At 42.0% G+C, this 24,765-nt stretch overlaps 1 protein-coding gene across 1 annotated transcript in view; it reads right to left on the bottom strand.

Moving 5' to 3' along the window:
• LOC137563441 (guanylyl cyclase-activating protein 1-like) overlaps positions 1 to 18,487 on the bottom strand; it is a 28,521-nt gene extending 10,034 nt beyond the window's left edge. The window contains exons 1-2 of the mRNA XM_068275878.1: positions 17,921 to 18,487; positions 5,207 to 5,356 (exon numbers count right to left, since the gene is read on the bottom strand). Of these exons, the coding sequence (XP_068131979.1) occupies positions 5,207 to 5,356; positions 17,921 to 18,118 (348 nt within the window). The 5' untranslated portion in view covers positions 18,119 to 18,487. The remainder of the gene's footprint in view (positions 1 to 5,206; positions 5,357 to 17,920) is intronic.
• Between the last annotated feature and the right edge of the window lie 6,278 nt (positions 18,488 to 24,765).

The raw sequence follows: 24,765 nt of genomic DNA, 5'->3' as shown, positions 1-24,765 counted from the left end.
GCTTCTCAATAACAGCGTTTAAATGAGTTTGCACAGTACTGTAAAAATATTTTTTTTGCAGTGTGCGAATGCTGATCACATTTTACCTGTCCTGGGGAAAACTAGACTTCATAGCGACGCAATGGAGGCTCATGGAAAACCCAAGGAAATGAAGATGAATGTAAAATCTCACCAAGGGAGAGATTCACATAAGATTTACTTATTTTACATAAGAATTGATCAGCAGATCAGAGGTGTAAAATAAAATCTTATTTCGTTCATGAGAATTGCAAATTAAGAAGCGAAACCTCCCCAGAAAGGAGACAATTATTGGTTAGTCATTTTCAGAAAAGAGATGATGGACATATTATTTCCCAACAAATATCTGGGCACTGAGTGCTGATTTTAAAATAGGAAGAACCTCTAGAATATCTGGTAAACATACTCTGTATGCAGTGCTGCCATTTGTTTATGTTGGCATGCTTACTCTAACTCTTTGCTACCAAAATCTCGCTCCGAAATCCCACCTCTGGTTACAACGCCAATTTAAAAAAATTATTTGAATGCGTCAAGAAACCACACATTACAGACCAAAATTTAATTGAAGACAACCTAAAATATATATGTATTGTAAAAGAAAAATGAGTGTAGAGTTCAAATATAGTATTATCAATTTAGTATATCACATGATCATTAAGTCAGTATTTATTAAGTTGATATGTTCATAAACAATAAACTAAAAGCTTTATCAGTGCTTACAGAGACAACAACATACCCATACCGCCACTAAATATATAATGTGTATGCGAAAGTTAATAAAGCATGTGTATATATTTGTACAAACACTCTTAAAGCAAACCTGAAATGGAAAAAAAAAGAGATAAATAGGTGTATGTGTAGGTGGTGATGATGAATAGAACCTTCCTGCTGTTTCACATTCCTGTTTTCTATTTAAAGTGACTCTGTAACAAAAATTACAACGTTTTTTCTACCATCCTACAAGTTCCTAAACCTATTCTAATCTGTTCTGGCTCACTGCAGCACTTTGTACTATCACGGTCTCTGTAATAAATCAATGTATCTTTCCCCTGTCAGACTTGTCGGCCTGTGTCTGGAAGGCTGCCAACTCTTCCGTGCTGGTCTGTTCCTCTATGCACACTCCAGTGTGTGTTTTATTTACATAAGCCAGCAGCTTCTCTGCTATCTTATTAGTGATAGAAGAGTGCTGGATAAAAATCCTCCTCTGTTAGGCTGTGAAAGAAGGGGACAGAAGGTAAACACACAAATGATCTTTTGAGATTCAAAAGGAAAGCTGTATGCAGCCTGCTTGTGTATGGATGTATTTTCTATGTGTGGACATATTGTACATCAATCTACTTCCTGTTTTGGTGGCCATTTTGTTTGTTTATAAACAAACTTTTTAAAACTGTTTTTGACTACTTTTAATGCGGCGAGGAGCGGCGAAATTGTGACAGAGGGTAATAGGAGATGTCCCTTAACACACTGGTATGTTTACTTTTGTGCGATTTTAACAATACAGATTCTCTTTAAGGGCTGTATTTCAAAGTGGGAAGTGTAAACAGCAGACATGCCGGTGTCACACAAAATCTGGTTTATTCAGCTCCCAAAGAGAAATAATGACCTTTTGTACTTTTCCGTTATATCCTTTCATCAGTAGTGTTTTCTCTGCTAGCAAATGTTTGGCTTATATTCACTATTCAGGAGAACTGTAACTTCGGTGAAACTGCTGTTTGATATCTCTGATAAAACACTGGTTTATTAAATTTTGCAATGAATGATGAAGGGAAAACAGGCAAGTTCTTAGAACTACTAGTACTAACCACCCCTTTAATTGTACATAGATCACTGTAATCTGTGAATGTCAGTGCCTGAGATAGCACGGACGGACTTTTGTAACCAGCAGTAACAGCAGGGGGAGCCTTGTCACGTTTTGGGGGAAAAAAAACAAACAGATGGTTTAGCCCTACTTTTATCAACTGCCGAAAACTGCACTGTACAGCTCACCTGCTGCCCTTCCCCCATCATGACTAGTGACAGCCAAGGACCCCCGCACTCAAGCATCAGCAGGCTTTGAGGGAGACAGCTATCAGCGCAGACTCTGCTGTGCAATGAGCCAATCTCTCCCTCTCCCTCATCCTTTCACTAAGTGTCTGACACAGATGACGTGCGGCTAATGATCTGCTTTGCCGTCCATCCGGCGGCTTATCCCCTGATGATGTACGGCTGTCATGATGGGGGGAGGGCAGCAGGTGAGCTGTACAGTGCAGCTTTTGGCAGTTGATAAAAGCAGGGCTAAACCATCTGTTTTTTTTCCCCCAAAAACCTGACAAGGCTCCCCCTGCTGTTACTGCTGGTTACAAAAGTCCGTCAGAGCTATGTCAGGCACTGACGGCCACAGATTACAGTGATCTATGTAAAATTAAAGGGCCATCACAAAAAAAAAGACACAGGAAGGCTTCTATATACTTATTATATCTACTGTGGGATGGCTGAAAATTGAATGATTCGCGGTAGTGGTCCTTTAAGGTAAGCCTTGAGGTAAGCCCTCGTCTAACATTATTCTAACATAATGGCCCTAAAGACACTTTAAACTATTTGTAAACGTGAGTTTATGTATTATGTGTTGTTTGTATGAATCTGTATGTAGTAATAGGGTTAGGCCATGATTATGTAAGGCAACAATTCTTTTTTTAAGATCCTCAGAGATTTATCTGCCATGAGGTGCCGTGCTGAACTTCCAGTGACCAGTATGAGAGAGTGTGAGAAGTATAACACCAAATTTAGAGAGAACTCTCAGAGGATCTTAAAAAAAAAAAAAAAAAAAAAAAGAATTGTTGCTCTACTTAAAGGTGGCCTAGTCAGGGTCGTTTCTAGCCTTTTTGTCACTCCAGGCAAGAAGTCCTGCATCACCCCCCCCCCCCCCCCACACACACACACACACATGGAAAAAAACAACCCACACGCTAGAGAATATAAACCATGTGCCGTATAGGGTGGATGCATAATACAGGGAGTCCCTGAGGTGCAAACAACCCATGCATCCTGTTGCATTTCATTGCACACCCTCCTCCTGCACTACCCGCTGTAACCTGCGCCCAAGTCTCCCCCGCTGATTCCTCTTGTATGCCCCGCCATGGCTGTCAAAGGATTAATCCCATGAATGTATCTGCAGACCTAATGCTAATGCTTGAAAAGCAGTCAGCTGTCTGTAACCAGAATATCTTTTCCTAGAGCTGTGTACAAAGGGAGAAGAAAATATAGTGCACAAGTTTCTTCACCTCAGAGAAATCAAGCAGTAATGCGCTGCCTGACACTGTTACTACTATTATATATCGCTGTGCAGTGGCATCATTGAGATTAATGGAACTGGGTTCACGTTACCCTGGAGGACTTATTCCCCTGTGTCACACTACAATGTGCACAGTGTGAACACCATATAAGCTGCCCTGCAGACAGCATGTCCAGCCAGATGCTGGGTGCAGAACACTGTCAGCAAGGCACTGGAAATAAAGGATAAAATATCAATTATCATTGGTTTCCTGCCTGATTCATTTACCTTTATTTGTAACTGGCAGGTAGAATCTTAGCTCGTTATTTATAACTCAGAGTGACATGCACTTTTCAATGGTAGCTTACAGGATAGCCCTTAAAATAAGCACTTTATCTGGTACATGCCCTAGATATAGAGATTTTAGTGACTCACACAGTTGGAGTCTGCCCTCCTAAAATACTCCACTTGCATGAAACTCAGCATTTCGTCTTTGCTCTAAAAGATTCTTTATAAGAAAAAACCTACTACCAGAAAAAAAATTGGTAGCAGAGCAGCATTCAAACAGTTAAACACAGCACTTTCTTCTTCAGTGGAAAGCTTATATCAGAAGCTGAAGCTATATCCGAAGTTGAAGAAGTGATTACATTATATTCTTTATCTCTTTCGGGACTGGACGGCTCTGGCACCTTAAGGACCAGAGGCGCCTTTTCCCTATTGTGCCCTAGGATTATTGTGATTGGCTCACTTTAATCATGGGGTCAGGAGCCAATGAAAGACAGTAAAGCAAGCAGTTGCAGCAATGGAACATCGCGGAGGACGGCATCAGTGCGCACCAGTGAATAGTGGGAATCTAGATTAGAACTACATTGGTCAGCAAGTGGGTACGTTTCCTTATCAGCCACAACCACTATTAGTAAACATTCCTGGCAGTGCTTCAGCTGAACACAAGCAGAAAGTGTACACAGAAGACAAATTCTCAGTGGATAAATTATTATAATACATACTGTAAATACAGCAGCTATGCAACAAATCACAATAGCAGCTTTCAGAGCAGATAAACTGTACTTTTGGAACTTGTAATTTATAAATGGATGATAATACTTATGCACAAATGCAAATATATAAACATTATGTAAAAAAAAAGAAAAAAAAGGAGGAAAAACATTTATATTGAATGTTATATCAGAGTTTAATCCCACTTTAACAAATTAATGTTGTTTGAATCAGTACATGTGAAACACCAAGTTTTCAAATCATGCTAGATATATATATATATATATATATATATATATATATATATATATATATATATATTTATATATATATATGTCATAATGTGCCCATTTTTGTCATGATAAGGATATTACAACCGACTGGCAGCCATTTTCAATTAGCAGTGCATGCACAGGCACATGATAACACTGATCATCTGTTGAATGTAATTAGGTTGCTTAACCTGTGTTAAGAGGCAGGGGTTTTTAGTGATAGGAGTGTGAGGGGGTTCCTGAGGGGCTAAGGTCAGGCACCACCAGGGGGGTTCAGGTTTGACATCACTGGGGGGGGGGGGGAGAGGGGAGGGAGGGTTCTGCCACTGTGAGAGTAGAGCATAGCAAAATACTGGTAAAGATTACCAATATTTTACTATTGTAACTAAGGAGTAGAATATCAGTAATTTTACAATATTCTACTAGCAGCTATCTCCGGCACCTTTTCTACCGGGCATCTACAATGCCTGAACAATGGAGATGTATAAAATACATATTATTGCTAGATAGTGATAAAATAGACCTTGATGAACGACTTGTATTTTAGTGCTACAGAAGGTCTAGAACAAATAGAAGCTTCAAAGTATCTAATTATTAGATAAGATAGCCGGAGTAGTCTCTGCCCTGTGCACATCATTCTTATTATTTCATATACAGATAGTATTCTGACCTTTATTATATTAAGCAATTCATGTCGGTCAATGCATCCATTTCCATCCACATCATATAGCTTGAAATACCAGCGCAGCTTCTGTTCAATCTTCCCCCGCAGAACAAGGCTGAGTGCTGCCACATATTCCATGAAGTCTATATATCCATCCTGCAACCAAAACCATAGAAGACATCATTTTAGAACTAAGGGAACATAAGAGAGGTATTTTTGTGTTCAATTTCAGGAAACGCCAGCTTTGTTTTAGGCTAGGTTCACACAGTGGTCAGTTGCATAACGCATGCGTTATAATGCATTATAATGACTGTGAACTGAAATGGAAAATGACCATAGACTTTAATACAAAGCCTGCATGCAGTGAGTTAGAATACCATGATCAGTTACAACGCAGTTCTGTGAACAGGCCCATAGAGTTGTATGGGCAGTGAGTTGACATGCAGAATTATTCTGCAACGTAACTGTCCACTGTGAACAGGGCCTTAGGCCCCGTTTACACTTAAAGAGGAACTCCAGTGAAAATAAATAACAGTGTTTAATTTTTTACAATAATTATGTATAGATGATTTAGTGTCAGTGTTTGCTCGTTGTAAAATCTTTCCTCTCCTTGATTTACATTCTGACATTTATCACATGGTGACATTTTTACTACTGGCAGGTGATGTCACTGGAAGGAGATACTGCTTGCATTTTTTGGCAGTTGGAAACAGTTATTTACCACAATGCAACAAGGCTCCCACAGTGTGATGTCAGGACCTCAGTGCTGTGAGGCGCTGACATCACACTGTGGGAGGGGTTTCACCACAATATCAGCCATACAGAGCCCCTTGAACATCCATTTGAGAAAAGGAAAATATTTCTCATGGGAAAGGGGGTATCAGCTACTGATTGCGATGAAGTTCAATTCTTGGTTACAGTTTCTTTTTAATCAGTTGCTCTTAGTTATATCTAAAAGGACAACTGTTTTTCAAAGTAATGCCCTTGTTTTCCTATGGCACAGTTCACACTATACGCGTTTTAACTAAAATATGTTTCATAATGCACTGCTATGGAGAAGAAGAAAAAATGTGTACCAACTGATTAAGTGTAAACGGGGCATTAGAGTCTCTGTTGATAGAATTTGCTTGACCTAACATAATTTCTAACAATAGTGGAGACAACAATAATCTATTGATAAACCTCAGTAGGCATTCAATCCTTCTCATTGCCCAACAAAGATAAATGTGTCACAAGATTTACAACAAACGTAATTATTGAGCATACAATATAAGGTATCATACTTGAGTCCATAGAAAATGGGTGCGGTTTTTCTGTGGACGATTCTTTGCCGTTTCCGCACACTTCAGCCGACATCCAGCTGACAGCAGCCGACTGTTGGCAATAGGAATCACACGCGGTTGAAAGTGGCTCTCAAAGTAATATTTAGATAAGAAGCATCCAACTTCAGACCTTGAGTGCCGGCATCCTTACACATTTTTAGTATAGCTTTAAAAACAAAATAGTAAAATGATGCAATATATTCCTGAGGACTGTAGTTGGACATGCCTGAGCAAAACTCACACACGTGAGTTAAACAGATAAAGGATTTGAAGATCTTTGCAGGCAGTCCTTTGACTCAGAATAATAATAATATTACTTATTTATATAGCACCAACATCTTCTGTAGTGCTGTACATAGTACAAAGCAAACCACAGGGAGCTTAGATACATAAGAAGTTCAAGACACTGTACAGTCATGACATTCAGTAATACAAGTACAAATACATACATAGTTAACGTGTGGACTGAAATATCACTTAAATTAGTACACCTTCATATGGTAAGTTACAGCAAAATAAGAAACAATATGAGGGGGTCCCTGCCCTTGCGAGCTTACAATCTAGATATAAAGAGCAATGTACTAATAGAAATATAGGACTATTGTCTGAAATCATCATCTTCTGTTTATTTGTTAAACATTTCAAGACTGGATGCTTAGCAGCAGAAGCCTTGTTTTCCTCAAAAGCATTTGGATTTGATTACCAAGGTATTAGATGGTACAGTATTTTTAGATCTTTGCTTGGAGAGGCTTTAGGTTAGAAAATGTCCTAATTACTAATCTTCCCTTGAAGTTAAGCAGTTCTGACATTATCTTCTCCCCGCCTTTATCTTCTTCCTCTTCTTGCTGAAGTTCAATGTTTGTGTTTATGAATGTCTGAATGTCTTTTCCATTCTAACCCTGTGAGGGCAGAGTACTGCTATTGATTTCTATAACTACTGTATGTTGTTAGACACTGTCTGTGTCAGTTATTGTCACATTCAGCTTGGTTACCACCTCTTTATCGCACACCTATGTTTATCTTACTTTATACAGATACACGGTAGGTGAAGGTGCCATACAAATCAATAATAGTAATGTTGCCTGGGGTGCTATTTTTAAACCTATAAGATATTCCTGAACTACTAAGAATGTTAGCTGAGTAGATCTCAATCTGTTTTATACACAGAGGGTCCCCCCTACTTACAAATGGCTCGAGTTACAACATTTCAGACATACAAAGGTGTCTTCATGTACAAAATATACAGGACTGTTTTTTTTATGTCATTTGACGGTATTGTATAAACTGTTATAAGTAGCATAAAACAGTTTAAAAGTGTACTTAAAACAACCAAAAAACATTGTTTACACTATATGTCCAAATCCAGGGTTGTCCAGAAGTAAATCGATTACCCATGTTTATTGTTTAATACAACTTACAAACAAATTCAATGTACAAACAATCTCCCACAACAGAACCTTCTATATATATATATATATGGTGTTTTATTGAATAAACAACACAAAAACAATACATTACACAATGCAGAGAAAACAACAACAAAAAAATATAACAACACATCAAGGATCACTTCCCATGGGGTAGAAAAGTACAGAGAAATAGGCACATCATACAGTACAAAGCAATAAACCACATCATAGTGATCAACCTATTGATTATCAGATTATCAATACTAGTGGCATAAAACAAACGGTCAGACAGGCTAAGAGTGTTCAACCTAGCCTTAAGAAGGGAAATAGGTAGAGACGGATTATTTCACTGATATGCTATTACCCATAAGGCCGCTAACAACAGATACCTGTGTAGCCTGGGAAACGGACCCGGAATTCCAGAGCTAGGAGCATATAAAAATGCCTAGATTTTAGTGACCCAAACTGGGAAAGGAAAACCTGAGATGCTTTCCAGGCAACCTAAAACTCCTGGGCTACCGGGCAATCCCAAAATATGTGGGATAGGGTACCAGTAGACCCACAACCCTGAAACATAGCGGGGAGACATATGGAAAAAATTTATGCAATTTGGCAGGTGTATGATATCACCTAAGCATCAGCTTCATTGGGGTATCCCTAAGAATACTGGAACTGTGCAACAAAACCTTCTTGTAAGTAGGAGGCTACCTGTATTATTACAGTTACACAGCTTTGCATAATTTTCAGTTTGATTATTCAGAAAGCAGAATACATTTTTATCAGCAATCAAACAGCAAGCTGGAATAATGTGATCCACATTCAGGTAATATACAGTGTATTTAGACTTAGTGTTGTAAAATGAGGCTTTGGATTTAATATCATTAATATAACATAGGGCTAAAATCAGTAATGCAGGTATATTGCCTTAGCTAAGTATATTTACTGTACCAGGATAAACAGGATGTCAAGCTGCAAATGTTCCTTGTGAAGCAAACACAATTTAGCAGTTGATGAGTTTGTCTAATGGCATTTTACTGAAAATAACAGAGAACCACAAAGTTACTTTGTAGCATATGGAGAATTAAGAAGAGAAACATGCTACCTCATGTATGAGTGTATTTTTATAAAAAGCCTCAAGTTTTAAGTTAGGTTCACAGTAGGAATGCAACATAATGGCTAAGCGGCGCCGCACTTTATTCGCACGTTACATCACATACAGTGAAGCATAAGAGTCATGATGTGCGTGTATTGCAGTAATGCACTGCATGCAATGTGTTGGGATGCTGCAACGCACCTGCTGCACTGTGAACGTTGCATAGGTGGTGCATTGCAGTGTAGCAAGCAGTGTTATAAAGCGTCCATTATGCCGCACTGCACCATTGTGGACATAGCCTTGCAGTAAAAAAAATGCAAGTACTGGTGTAATTCTACACTAGTCAGCTGACAATAGTTCAGGAAGAAAGAATGGAGTGGGAGAGGTTAGATGTCACTATTCTTTTAGGATCAGGAAAGTATAAGACCAGTTCACATTGGGCAATTAAGCCAAATGGATCTGGTAAAACGGATCCTGTTTCCGCTTCACTGGATCTGTAAGGCTTGGTTCACACTGGCAAAAGGATCTGTGAAAACGGATCTGATCATCGGTTGATCAGATCCGTTTTCACTCCGTTGCCACTCTTGTTGCAGCAGCCGGGCAGTGAGGGAGGGTTAAAACTTACCCAGGCTTTCATCTTCAGTTGCTGCCGGGCAGTTTCTTTCAGGCTTCAGGCTTCTTCCGCCTTCAATTGCGTCCCACCTCCATGTGACTGCAGGAGGAAGCCTAGTCATGTGCCGCGAGCAATTGAAGACGGAAGCCCGAGTAAGTTTTAACCCTTCCTCACCCGCCGTGGCTGCTGCACCTTCCCTCTCCCGCCCTAGCTGCTGCATCCTCCCTCACCTGCCTGGCTGCTCAATTCACTAGGCCTGGTTCACGTCCCCACATCCCCCCCAGACCCCCACCAACAGTGGATTTTGTCCCTTAATGGTCCATTTCTTCACTAGTGTGAAGAAATGTTCCATTCTCCAATTGCCCCCAAAGCAGGGCTTCATCTTTCGCTTTTGGTCTGCTGGGCTCAGCAGGCAGGAAGAATCGGTGCTGCAGCAAACTTGCAGTCCGTTCAGCGGATCGTGCGGAATGGATCCGTTTGGACGGATGGATGTGAAAGGATCCATAAGTTAACATTGAACGCATCCATTCCATTTGTGCAGTTTCCCTATCAACTGATCACATGCTTCTCCATGATTTCTGCTACAAACAAACAAGCAAGTAAAGATCTGTGGGGTTCCCTAAGGATTGATTTACTAACATTCTCCTCATCTGGAGAACAGTGAGGTTATCACATTGGGCCTGATGTACTGAGAATACATACGAAACCCTTTTAACCTTGCCTGGATCTAAGTGAAAACTGTCTATAATTAGATGACAGAAGTCTGAAAACCTTGGCTGCATCTAAGTGACGGTTGCAGAAAAGTAAGTGAATTAAAATGTATGTTATTTTGTTTGCATGTGCTGTATGTGCATGCAGACTGGGATTATTTCACAAAGAAACTCATATTGGGGGTTTGTTCATTATTATTTTTATCATCAAACTTTATTTATAAAGCACCAACATATTATGCAGTGCTGTACACAAGATAAGGGAGACATTACCACATTAAGCAATGTTACACAGGGGCATTACACCATTAACCCTTTCCCTGCCAGCCAATCTGTCCTAAACACAAACATCTACTGCCAAGCAGTTTTTAGACATTTTGCACTCATTAAGGTGGCCACTAACGGTCCAATATCTAGCAAAAAAATAGTTTGAGCCATCAGATAATTCTGATCGGAAGAAAAATCGTTCACTACACCATCAATTAACCAATCTTTGCTTCCTATCTATCACAACCAACAAAAAAAATCCAATTTTTGGTTTCACGAAAATCCAATTGGACGACTATTTTTATAATCGTTCATAATCGATTGTGCCCATCAACTGACATTATTTACAACCAATCTGATCAGAATTTATGATCGCTCAAATGATTTTTCGCTAAAAATTGGACCGTTAGTGGCCACCTTTAGGTTTACTAGGTATTTTTGACACAAAAACCTACATGTAATAGGACATATCATGTATTTGTTTTTTTTTTCTGTAATGAATTGGGCTTGAACACTTAAAACAAAATTGTGGTTTTTTTCAAAGAAGAATTACATTTACTGACAAAAATGCTACTGCTTGTAAAAGACCCACAGTATAGGTAGCAGGTATAGTTGCCCCAGTATAGGTAGTAGTTATAGGTGCCCCCAGTATAGGTATCAGTTATAGCAGGGCCGGATTTACCATTAGGCACTGTAGGCACGTGCCTAGGGGCGGAGCCGTTTGTGAGGGGCGGGCGGATCATTACCCACCCAAAGGGTCTCTTTCTCTTCCTTCCTCCCTCCTTGTACAGCAGGCAGCGAGAGCGGCGCATGCAAAATGATTCTTCCTACGTTCCGGACCCATCGCTGATGTCACTCCTCAGCAGCGCCCCCTGCATCCTCTCCATGTCATGCTGTGTGTAACCATGGAGAGGACGCAGGGGGCGCTGCTCAGGAGTGGAACCCTCTGCCTGGAACGCAATGCATGGAGGAGCCGAGCATCCTCCGTACCACCGAGGGGTCACTTGGGTGGCCGCCTCTCCTCCTCCTATTCGGGTCTCCTCAGTTTGCCATCACCTTCTTCCAGGCGCTGACTTGGGAGGTAGGAAATTTCCCCCCGGGCCACCTCCCTTACAACGATTCGGGCCAGCCAGTGTAATACTAAATGTAATGTCTCTGCATCGCCATGGCCGCTTATTATAGCCCCGCCTCTCGATGTCCACGTGACCACTGCCCAGTACAGTATTTTAGATAAGTGAGTGTGGAAAGTATGCAGGCTGCTCGGCTCTGCAGTGCCCACCACTTATTCACTATTTCCTTCACCCTCCCTTTATGCTCCTCCCCTTCTAGTTAACGTGCCTGTGTTTAGTGTGCTGCCCTGACTTGCTCTTGGGCTCTAGTGCCCGATTCTGCCCCAAGTTCCCCTCCTGTCCGGCATATGTGGGAGAAGAGGGACTTGAAGTTTCTGCAGCTCCACTGCCTCCGACTCCCAGGACAGCTGCCTGCCTGGACACAGGACAGAAAGAAAACATGAAAAACATGAAAAAGTGCACTGTATGTATTAGAGAGTTTAGCCTGTCTAATTCCAGCTAATCTGTGTTCAATCAGAAGTTGCAATTTCTCCCCTGTGGAACCTGACTGCCACTGTAGTTAAAGCAGCCATCAATCAGATAATGCTACCCCCAGTGCTACTTACCCCGGGCTTCCTCCAGCCCCCAGGAGCCGCTATGTTCCTCACAGCAGCTCCGCTCTCCGTTGCTGGCCCTCGGTCCCAGACCTCCAGGTCATCCTCTAATGCACCTGTGCTGGCACCGCTGTCAATCACCTCCATGTTGCCCAGGGTTTACTGCACAGGCTCAGTTCTGTGCCTGCGCAGTATGCTCTGGACCATGTGGAGGTGATTCACAGTGGCGCAGTAGAGGATAATGGTAACGCACCGTCAGAGACCGGGAGCCAGTTGCGGAGAGTGGAGCTGCGGCAAGGGACATAGCGGCTGCCAGGGGCTGGAGGAAGCCCCTGGTAAGTAGTACTGGGGGTAGCATTATCTTATTGATGACTTCTTTAAGCTCATTTGAAAGCACAGGATGTTAAGCCTATGTCTGCTTCCATGAAAGAAGGAAGTAGACACAATGCATATTTATTGCAAGATTTGTATCAGCTGTAACAAATCTTTACAGGTTATGCTGGTGTGTATCTTTTAGAGCAGAGCAGAAGTTCTGTGTTCAGGTCCATTTTAACCCTTCCACTGACTGCTCTCTGCATGTGCTCTCTTTACCTACCTGGCCTGCTGTACTCTCCCATCTACCTACCCCTACTGACTCCTCTCTGTGCTCTCCCACCTACCTACCCCCACTGTCTACTCTCTGTTCTCTATATACCTACCTACTGTACTCTCCCACCTACCTACCCCCAATTGTCTACTCTCTGTGCTCTCCTGCCTACCTACCCCCACCAACTCTTCTCTGTGCTCTCTATACCTACCTACTGTACTCTCACCTACCTACCCCCACTGACTCCTCTCTGTGCTCTCCCACTTACCTATCCCCACTGACTCCTCTCAGTGCTGTCTATACCTACCTACTGTACTCTCCCAACTACCTACCCCCACCGACTCCTCTCTTTGCTGTCTATACCTACCTGCCGTACTCTCTCACCTTCCTACCCCCACTGACTCCTCTCTGTGCTCTCCCACCTACCTACCCCCACCGACTCCTCTCTTTGCTGTCTATACCTACCCACCGTAATCTCCCACCTACCTACCCCCACTGTCTCATCTATGTGCTGTCTATACCTACCTGCTGCATTCTTCCACCTAACTATCCCCACTGACTTCTCTCTGTGTTGTCTATACCTACCTGCTGGGCTCTCCCACCTACCTATCTGGATATCTATTCTACATTACATTGTGTGGTTTTATTAAATAAGAAAAAAGGGGCACGGCATTAGGGGGTGTGGTCTGTTTTAAGGGGCGGAGTTTAGGGCGCCAGAGCTTATGTGCCTATAGGCTCCTGAGCTGTAAATCCGGCCCTGAGTTATAGGTGCCACTGTGGGGAGGGGGGCGACACCATCTCCCTCCAAATCTCCCTCCTGTGGCCCCCGCAGAGCTTAATTTTGGTGTGTGTAATTACTCACCCGATCGCTAGCTCCATGAGGTATCCCCTCCGGTAGCAGGCTCCTCTCCTGATCTCCTTGCCTGCCAAAACGTACCTAGTATGTGCTTGGCAGTTAAAGGGTTAAACAATGGTACACAAAATAGTGGTGTGACAATAAACCATGGTGCACAGTTTGCAATGTAGGGGAAAATAAGCAGACAAATCACTGAGTCTATGAGGCTTACAATTTATTCTTCTCCTTACAATTCTAATTTACTAACCTGTCAGCATATCTCATATGGACTAATATAAACCAGGTAAGAAATGTAACCCACAATATATACACACTTATGTTTCAGTTCAATATATAAAAGTGTGATAGATCTGTGTGCTTATATCACAGTCATAATATCTTCCAGTTCTGTCTATAGTCTCATAGGATGGATCAAGACTTCAAAAGAACGAAAATACAATGTACTTTTATAGTATAGTTCTTTCATTAGTGTAATTCAAACATAGTTTTTCTGTAAACAATGTTATTGTATTAACTTTACTCAAACAAAAATGAGCAATTAATAATCTTCATTTCATAGCTTCCAATAAATAGTTATCAAATATTTCATATTCATGTAAACGTGATGCAATTTAAAAAAAAAAGTTATATACTCACTTATAGAGAGGGAAGGCTATGAATCCTATAGAGCCTCCCCAGTCCTCTTATGAATCCTTGTTCCAGCTCTGTCATCCACATTGCAGGTATTCCACCAACTGGTCGAATACAGCTTCCAGCTTTAGGGATCCGTGGAAGGCTTTGGAAGCACTCATGGCGAAGAGTGCTTCTGAAGACAGGTGGATATGTACTGCGCATGCGCAGAAACGCATGAGTGCTTGCATGCGCGGTAAGTGAGCCACTCCTCATTGGTAGCACTCGTGGCACAATTGCTTCAAAAGCCTTCCGAGGGCTCCCAGAGATGGCAAATTTGAACTGGAGGCAGCGCTGGAACAAGGAAAACATGAGAGGACTGGGAGGGCTTTATAGGATCCGGAGCCTTTCCTTTCCATAGGTGAGTATATAACTTGATCACATAAATCTGAATATTTGCTAACAGGGGCATTGCTAGGATCCTAAAAGATCTGGGGCACTCTACCGCAGCGTAAAATGGGCAAGGCCTTGCAACAGAATGTGGGTGTGGTCATGGGTGGAGACATATATACATCAACTTTAGCAGCAGTGTAATAAGGCCCGCCCAGCAAATCATTTGATGAAGCCCTTTCTCTTTTAATACTAAAAAGTAATGTCCTAGAGCCGGATCCTTACCCCTAGTGACACGCCTGTCTTGCACAGACACAGGTGCATGCTAGGACCTGTAGTCACACAGCATCTCAACAGACACAGTTATAATACAAGGTGGAGTGCTGGGACCTGAAGTTACACAGCAACTGTAAAGACACACACAGGACAGCTTGGCATGCTGGGACTTGTAGTCGCACTGCTCTTGAAAAGACATAGGCACAATGCAGCTTAACACGCTAGGCCTTGTAGTCACACAACTAGCCAGACACAAGATACATGTAAAGATGGTCAATAAGGTATAATAATCTTCCTAGCTGGCAAGAAGCTTGAAAAGGAGACAATTAAACTTAGCAGCTGCTGAGTTAATCTGATGCTGCTCGCACAACTGAAATGTAGCACCTTATTGATCATCTCTGTTTAAATTATGTTTTGCGGACCTCAACACACCTCAAACAATTTTAACACGAAGGATGTATATTAGCCCCTTTTTAAAGAAGTTGAAATAAACAGATACGTTTTAGGCTCCCTGCACACTGCAAATCCGTTTTGCGATTCTGTTTCCGATTCAGATTTTCAATTTCCGATTTTCCCTGAATGCAGTCAACAGAAAAACGGAGGAAAAAACGCAGCATGCAGTAACGATTAAAAATCGGAATCGGATGTAAAAAACTATTAAAAATCAGAATCGGAATCGCATGCAGTGTGCAGGGAGCCTTAAAGTGGTCCTGAACTCTTGCACAGGACAGAAGGAAAACAGAGAAATGCACCCTGTATGTATTTAGAGAGTTTAACCTGTCTAAGTCCCTCCTCATCTGTGACTAATCATGAGTGTGATTTGATATGAATAAAAAGCAAGCTAGATATGACAGTTCAGTTTCTAGGAGAATAAAAAGAGTAAAAAGGGCCCATACACTTACACGATTTCCTGCCTATATACAGCAGATTCGATCACTGTGATCGAATCTGCTGTGAAATCGTTAAGCAAACGCTGACCGAACGATCGATTTCAGTCCGAAATCGATCGTTGCCACCGATCTGTCCGCGCGGAAGATTTGGCTCGATCGCCGGCGGGTCGGGAGTGCGTCGATAGCGGCGTTCGAATGTCCGACTACCGATGCTAGCGGCAAAACATTACCTGTTCCGCCGGCGCGTGTCCCCGCTGTCCCTTCTCCGCGCTGGGCTCCGGCTGGCTTCACTTCTTTCTGTCCCGACAGGAAGTTTAAACAGTAGAACACCCTCTACTGTTTAAACTTCCCCTGACAGGAAGTAAAGTGAAGCTGGAGATCTAGAGCCCAGAGCGGAGAGGAGAAAGCAGAGACCGGGGAACTCGCACCGGCCGGATCAGGTAATGTATGCAGGGGACGGCGGCAGCTTCACAGACTGTGAATCAGTTTCATTGTGAAATCGATTCAAAATCTGTTTGCAGTGTAGGTAGCCAATAGATCCCTCTTTGATCAGATTCGATCACAGAGGGATCTATCTGCTGGTCAATCTGGTGGCAATCGACCAGTGTATGGCAGCCTTAAGGGAAGAAATTACATCAGGATTGCCTTCAGTCAGAGGCAGTAAAAATGGAAAATTCCTAAAAAAAAAAAGGTTTCTCTTTTTTTACTATATAAAATTCACTGAAATCAAAATGTGAACAATGCAATACACAAGTTACGTAAATATAGCAAGTATGTATCTACTTACAGTGTATATATGTGGGTTTTTTTTACCTTGGGATAGTATGGTTGCCTCTGCTGTTTAACTTTTCAAACCAAAAAAAGACTGGCATTTCAGGAAAGTCAAATTTAGGATTAGGGCTATAGATACATTTGTTTATCTCATTTATTTATTTTCACTTCGAGTTTTCTTTAACTGCAATCACATTACATAAGAGCAGTTATTTGCATTTAGAACTTTGCCACCACCAAGGCAAGGGGTGCAACTAATTGTTTTGGTCACTTCTACGCAGTGCAAACACACACATCCATAACTACAAGGTGAAATATGGAATGCTGGAGACAGATTAATTCCTCCAACAACTTTAGTTCTTCTGAAAAGTATCCCAGTAAATATCTATAATATTCCTCTGTTAAAAAAAAACAGAATTGTGATTTGCAGATATCCAAGCATTGCACTCTGGCAATGTGAATCTTGGTACCAGTGTTGATTCACTGGCTAATTTCACACGGGTGCGCTGTACAAAACAGTGTGCATGTTAGTGTGCGGCAGTGATTTTGTGGCAATAGTGCCGCATGCAGCATTTCAGGAGCGATTTTAGTTTCCTGACCAAGAATCACAGATGCAATCACGGCAAAATTGCAGCAAAATCACCTTACTTTTAGGGTGAAATGGCCCCTAATACTTGCAAAGGATGTGATGCCAGGAAAGTTAATTAATGTCTCCTTAGTCCTGTGTGATTCACTGTTTGGAGATGAGGATGAGTCATGATATTGGAGTTAACAAAATATATAGATAAACACAGATGAAAAATGAATTTAGACTTATGAAAACAAAATCTTTCTGAAGACTGCAGGGAAATGAAGTTCTGTCAAGTATCTCATAAAAAGAAGACTTATTCCCTTTGAAGCTAACCCTGCCTGAAAATCTGCCTTTGATAACCTCACCAGTGTCTGGTACTTTGTGTCAGTGATTTTTATACACAGAGATAATTAAATTACTTGAGTGAAATAAAGGTGGCCATACATCTATCGACGTGGCGGCTGGCTGACCATCCGTTTCGATAATTATTAATGTTAAGTTAGCCAGTCATTTAGCAACACCAAGTCGTTTTTATGGGTCTAAAGAAACCAGAAATTGTAGAAGATCCAACCATATCCCAGTATGGCTTTTTTGACCATAGTCTAGGAAAGAAATGTATAGCTGATCACTTACCCATACTTTAGATACAAGTAAGCTGGTGATAAAAATACGTGAACAAATGTAAGTATCTCACCTTGTTCATATCAAAAGTCCGAAACATTTGCTCTATGTAGCTGTTTGCTTCTCCACTTAATCCTCGCAAACCAAAGAACTGCTTGAATTCATGGAGAGTGAGCTGACCAGATGGGCACTCGGTCATAAACTTCTTATACCAATGGTGAATTTCAACGGCTTGTAGGTCGTCCACTGTAGAACTGCTAGTATTTCCCATTGCTGATTTATGTAACTGCTTTATCAAATATAAATTATTTTCCCACAGACCTGTCTTCTCTTCAAATAGCTTCTAGAAGGTCCTTCTGCAGGTTAAGGCTGTTAATCTTGGCACAACTGTTTGTAAGAGCCTGTGAGAATAATCCACTTGCAATCTGCTTTGCAGGTGAAATGTTATATTGTAAGTATCTTCCCTTTATGTCCCTGTCTAGTAAAACCTGTTACCTTATTTTTCTGAGTGATGATCCCTTTTTGAAGATTTAGTAAAGGTAGTTTTTAAATGTGTGGGTATTCTGTATTCTGGGGTCTCTCCGTTTACTGGCAGTCCCCTCAGCACAGTTCCCCGCTAATAAGTATTACCCTTGCATTGTGACAAGGCTTTTAAACTGCCCTTGTACCACTTGGCAGTCACAGGGTGTTTAATCCAGTTTGATGCCTACTAAATAAGGAATGTATTCATGTTCTAAGCCTGTACACATGTCAAGGTTAATCTGAGACTTGAGAGATTATAGTTCTCATATCAGAGGCCCTTGATGTGTCCGTTTCTTTTTTATATAAGAAGGAACAACCACAGGGACTAGTAAGTCATAACAATTTCATGTGGTGCTTCCACACTTTTATCTGGGCATAAAGACTGCAGACCTCTAGCGTGTTTCATCAGCGTAAGGGGGTTTAACTCCACCCCCTCTTCTATAGCAAGTAAAACTATCCAGTAAAGCAGCTTTCAGTACTCATCTCTTAGTGCTTACAGATTAGAAAGTACTGAAATAGTGTTTGAAAATCAAAAAGACACACGTGAGAAAATGTATCATACTTTAGGTTCGCAAAGTCAAATCTTACAGCCAAGTGTAAGCTTTGTTGTGTACTAAGAATAAAAAAAACAGTTCATGCGGCACTCTCTCTCTCTCTTTATCTATCTATCTATCTATCTATCTATCTATCTATCTATCTATCTATCTATCTATCTATCTATCTATATATATATACACACACACTTTGGGGTGGCTGCACAAAGCTGCAGTAATATTGCTGTGTGCAGACAGCATAGCGGAATATTACCATTGCCGCTCTCCCTCCACTGCGCTGCTCCCCTCCGAGAGAGCCGCGACACATACCCGAAGCTGCCGCGACACATGTATGTGTCGCGGCACATGGGTTGGGAACCACTGACCTAGGGACTTTAAATAAGCTGGATTATGGCAGGCACCTAACGAGCATGGCCAAATCAAGAAAAACATACTAATATTTACCTTTTCCTTTCTGAAATGCCTGCATACAATGTCCTGTCACACAAGTGACAATGATAAAAACAACAAATTTACAAACAAATTGTAGTAACTTGTGCAAGGCATTTTGCTTCTACAGGGTTTTCCTCACCAAATCCCCCACATACTACCACAAACCATGCACAGCACAACAAAATGTATAATTTTTCCCTTCTGTACCTTATCCAGTTCCTTAACCATTTATGCCACCCGGACGTGTGGCTGCTACAGCCACAGGGATGCAATAGTCACGTCCCTGCAACTTGGGGGGCTGTGCGGGTGATCATGCGGGCGGATGCCCACGATTGCGATGCTGCTGGTAGCAGAGGGGATTGGCTGCAGGGGACAAAAGTCCCCTGTGCCAATCTGTACATGTCCACTGAGAATAAACACTGTTTTTGTTCAAAAACAGTTTTTATTCTTAAATAGAACTGCCGCGCTTCCTTTAGCCGCCGATTTCTGACGCTAATCGCTAGATTTATGAATGGGAACATAGTTCCCATTCATTAAAAGATACCCAAAGTGACATGTGACATGATGAGGTAGACATGTGTATGTACAGTGCCTAGCACACAAATAACTATGCTGTGTTCCTTTTTTTCTTTCTCTGTCTGAAAGAGTTAAATATCAGGTATGTAAGTGGCTGACTCAGTTCTGACTCAGACAGGAAGTGACTACAGTATGACCCTCACTGATAAGAAATTCCAACTATAAAACACTTTCCTAGCAGAAAATGGCTTCTGAGAGCAAGAAAGAGATAAAAAAGGGGAATTTCTTATCAGTGAGGGTCATACTGTAGTCACTTCCTGCATCAGTCAGGACTGAGTCAGCCACTTACATACCTGATATTTAACTTTTTCAGACAGAGAAAGAAAAAAAGGAACACAGCATAGTTATTTGTGTGCTAGGCACTGTACATACACATGTCTATCTCATCATGTCACATGTCACTTCGGGTATCCTTTAATCTTCCCGCAGGATACAGTGATCGCAGGCTTTTATTGAAGCCTGCGTCACTTCCCTAGTCACAATGCACCAATACATTGTTTCCTATGTAGCGTACTTATACGCTGATAGGATTTGCTCAGCAGGGACATTCTGTGGCCAAATAGTAAAATTACACCTTATGACTTTAGGAAATAAAATAAATGTATATGTATGTCAAGAGGGCATATTATTATAAATTTATGGGCTAAAAATTAGCGATGGATGTAAAACTGAAAAAATTACCTTTATTTCCAAATAAAATATTGTCACCATGACCATACATTATACTAGGGATATCATTTTAGGGATATCATTTTAACGTTGCAATAACCAGGGCAAATGGGCAAATAAAATGTGTGGATTTTAATTATGGTAGCATGTGGAATTTTAAAACCATAATGGCCGAAAACTAAGAAATAATGATTTTTTTTTCATTTTTTCTTATTTATTCCGTTAAAATGCATTTAGAGTAAAATAATTCTTAACATAATGTACCACCCAAAGAAAGACTAATTGGTGGCGGAAAAAACAAGGTAACAACTAACAAGATCATTTCTTTGTGATAAGTAGTGATAAAGTTATTGGGAAATGAAAGGGAGGAGGGAGAATGAAAGGGAGCGCTGAAATGGGAAAATTCCTCTTGTCCATAAGGTGTAAAATACCTGCAGGCTAAAATGGTTAAAATGATATAAAATTCTGACATAACATTCAATAAAAATTTGTTTTCCTACTTTTTATTACCCACTCAGTTACTATATTTGCTTTTGTGTACAAGTAATATTGTCTGTTTACAAATTACAAGTTCCCAAAGTACATTTTATCTGCTCTGAAAGCTGCCATTGCATTTTATTCATAGATTTTAATATATAAAGCTATCTAGAGATAATTTCTTATATGTCTCTGCTTGTCGGCTCAGTACAGTTCTGTTTCAGCACATGGCTGGCTGTAACTAATTGTTGCAACAGAGGAATGTAAACAAAAGACAATGCTAGCACCTTTTTTGGTGCAGATCATAAGCTGAAGTAGCTTTCCATTGAAGAACAAAGTGCTGTGTTTAACTGTTTGAGTGGTGTTCTCCGGCAATTTTTTTTGTGGTAGTAGGTTTAAGGCCGTAAATAATCTTTTAGAACAAAGAGGAAATGCTGAGTTTCAGACTACTTTAATCACTTATCCATATTTTCCACTATCCTGACATCCTCCACTTCTGAACCAGACCAATGTGGGAAGCAGTGTCAAAAGCTTTTTCAAAGTCCTAGAAAGAGGGTTGTCCAGAAAGTAACAGCCGTTTGCTTTTATCTGCCTGTCACGCAAGGTATTCTTTCTGTGTAATTTAACTTAAATCTGTCTTCTCTACCTGCACCATTTGTCACATGACTGCAGAACACCAGTAACTGTTTGTCCAGCTACATACAGTATATATGAAGCCCCTTCCCCCTTCAATTTCTCCTACCCATAGGTGAGTATGATGCTACTACAAAGGGATTAAAAACCTTGTAAGAAGATAAGATAAATTATTTTATAATGGAAGTGATTACGTGGAGAAATGATCAGAAGATACAGTTTCAGTTCAGGCTAGACATAATTCTGCTTGAAATGAGAAAAAACAAAACATAAAACTTGGGAATGCATGCAGTTCATATGAACAAAGACGGGGGCGTTGCTAATATCCTAAGAGATCCGGGGCACTTTTGGGTACTCCAGCTGGAAAATGGGGGCCGCCATACACCATAATGTGGGTGTGGTCAAGGGTGGAGCCAAATTTACATGAGCTTAACAGTGGTCTAAGTAGGCCTGCTCAGCAAAATGTTGGATGAAGCCCTCTCTCCATTAATACAAAAATAAATGCAGCATATAACATGAATAGACAGTGTCACTTTACACATAATTAGGCAGTTACCTGGCTTTTGAGATGGCAGTACTGGCTTTCTGCTGGGCGGGCTGGTCTGCTGTCAGGTTATCTCGCAGTACCCCCAGAGCATTCCCTAACCTTCTACTGGACCCCCTCCCATGCTCCCATGGGCCTCCCATTCAGGCACCACAATTCACAGGATGCCCCCATAGATGAACCACAGCTCCCTGCATGCCCCCATAAAGTAGAGTGACCATATTTTTGTGGGTCCAACCTGGGACGGGGAGGGGGGCGTGGGGGGGGGCCGAAAAAATGGGCGTGGCCATGACATTGTATGGGCGGAGCTAACGTAATGATGTAACAGCGAGGCATAAGAAAGCAGTGTTTACGCCATGATGTGGACAAATGAGACTTTGTATCATGGGTGTGCAGAAACTGTGTGATGCTAATAGTATACCGTAACCACAAAGCAGCAAACATAGCCATCTATGACCATTAAATAATAAATGCAGTAACAGTTACCCCGGACACCAGAAAATAAACGCAATAGGCAACATGTCAGTATAAAATAAATGCAATGCGGGCAAACATGTCAGTATAAAATAAACGCAATGTGGGCAACATGTCAGTACAAAATAAACGCAATGCGGGCAAACATTTCACCAGAAAAGAAACGCACTGCGGCCAAACATTTCACCAGAAAAGAAACGCAATGCGGGCAAACATTTCGCCAGAAAAGAAACGCACTGCGGGCAAACATTTCGCCAGAAAAGAAACGCAATGCGGGTAAACATTTCGCCAGAAAAGAAACGCACTGCGGGCAAACATTTCACCAGAAAAGAAACGCACTGCGGCCAAACATTTCACCAGAAAAGAAACGCAATGCGGGCAAACATTTCGCCAGAAAAGAAACAATGCGGGCAAACATTTCACCGGAAAAGAAACAATGCGGGCAAACATTTCACCTGGAAAAGAAACAATGCGGGCAAACATTTCACCTGGAAAAGAAACAATGCGGGCAAACATTTCACCAGAAAAGAAACAATGCGGGCAAACATTTCACCTGGAAAAGAAACAATGCGGGCAAACATTTCACCTGGAAAAGAAACAATGCGGGCAAACATTTCACCTGGAAAAGAAACAATGCGGGCAAACATTTCACCAGAAAAGAAACAATGCGGGCAAACATTTCACCTGGAAAAGAAAGCATTTACTCACCTGGCAGAAGTGTCCGGCCTCTGGCGCGCTGCTCCGTCCCGGGACCGTCTTGTTCCTCCTGCTCTGGTCTCCCGCGCTGACAGGGCTACGGCAAGATGGCGCCCGAAGCCCTGTACTAGTGACACAAATAGGTCTCCAGTACAGGGCTCCGGCAGCCATCTTGCCGTAGCCCTGCTCGCCTGCTGGTGTCGGAAACAGACACCGGAAGAGGAGGCTGGAGCGGGGCTGCGGGCAATGAACTGGCACGGCGTCTATAGACGCCACTGCCAGTTCATTGAGGAGAGAGTGGCCAGAGTCCCGAGGCCGGGACGTCCCGCTGCTCAAAGCGGGACGTTTCCCGGGACCTCATTAAGCCTGGGACAGCGGACCCCGAATCCGGGACGTGTCCCGGGCAATCCGGGACGTCTGGTCACTCTACTTTAAACAGTTTAGGTTCCCTTTAAACAGCGGGGGGCGGGGCAGACTGCGGCGGGAATCCAGTTGTTAGCCAATTCAATGCAGGCAGAAGACAGGGAGGGAGGGGAGCAGTAGCAGCAGGGCAGAGCAGGGCGGCGGGGGGCCGAGGACGGAACACTGATGTCACATACTCCCGCAGCTGGGACGTCCTGCATCTAAAAGTGGGACTTTTCCTGGGACCCAAGCCAGCCTGGGACAGGGGACCCCGAATCTGGGACCCGTCCCAGGTAATCTGGGACGTATGGTCACTCTACATAAAGGCATCACAGTGCCTAGCATGGCACCACAGCTCCCAGCATGCCCACATAGTGGCACCACAGCACCCAGTATACCCCGACTGATGCACCACAGCTCCCAGCATGCCCACATTGAGGCACCACAGCTGACTCTGCCTGGGGGACATCCGGGGCACCCCAGAATAGATCCGGAGCACATGCCACTGATCTTTGGGGCTAGCAACACCCCTGAACAAAGACATCTGGATAAGTGGTAAAATATTTTAACACATTTTCCTTTAAACATTAATTGAGCCTTAGTTTCAGAACTGAATCAACACTGGCATTGGATGTATAAATACACTTTAGCTTTTTACTGCCATGTCAGATTCTTGAGTATTTTAGGGATTGTGTAAAACACAGGTATCCTATAATGCTCCAATTTGCAGTAACCCTGTTTTTTTGTTGTTGTTTTTGTTTCCCTCGTCTCTCACAGGTTGACAAGAGCTCTCTCCTGCCCTGGTGTCAGTTTTTTTTCAGTGTTTGAGGGGAACCAGTCTAAGGCCCAAATGCAATTACCGTATATTCTGGCTTATAAGACGACTTTTTAACCCCTGAAAATCTTCAGAAAATTCGGGGGTCGTCTTATACGCCGGGT

Source organism: Hyperolius riggenbachi, chromosome 3 (assembly GCF_040937935.1).
Source record: "Hyperolius riggenbachi isolate aHypRig1 chromosome 3, aHypRig1.pri, whole genome shotgun sequence".
Lineage (NCBI taxonomy): Eukaryota > Metazoa > Chordata > Amphibia > Anura > Hyperoliidae > Hyperolius > Hyperolius riggenbachi.
This window is presented reverse-complemented; position numbering and strand designations above follow the sequence as displayed.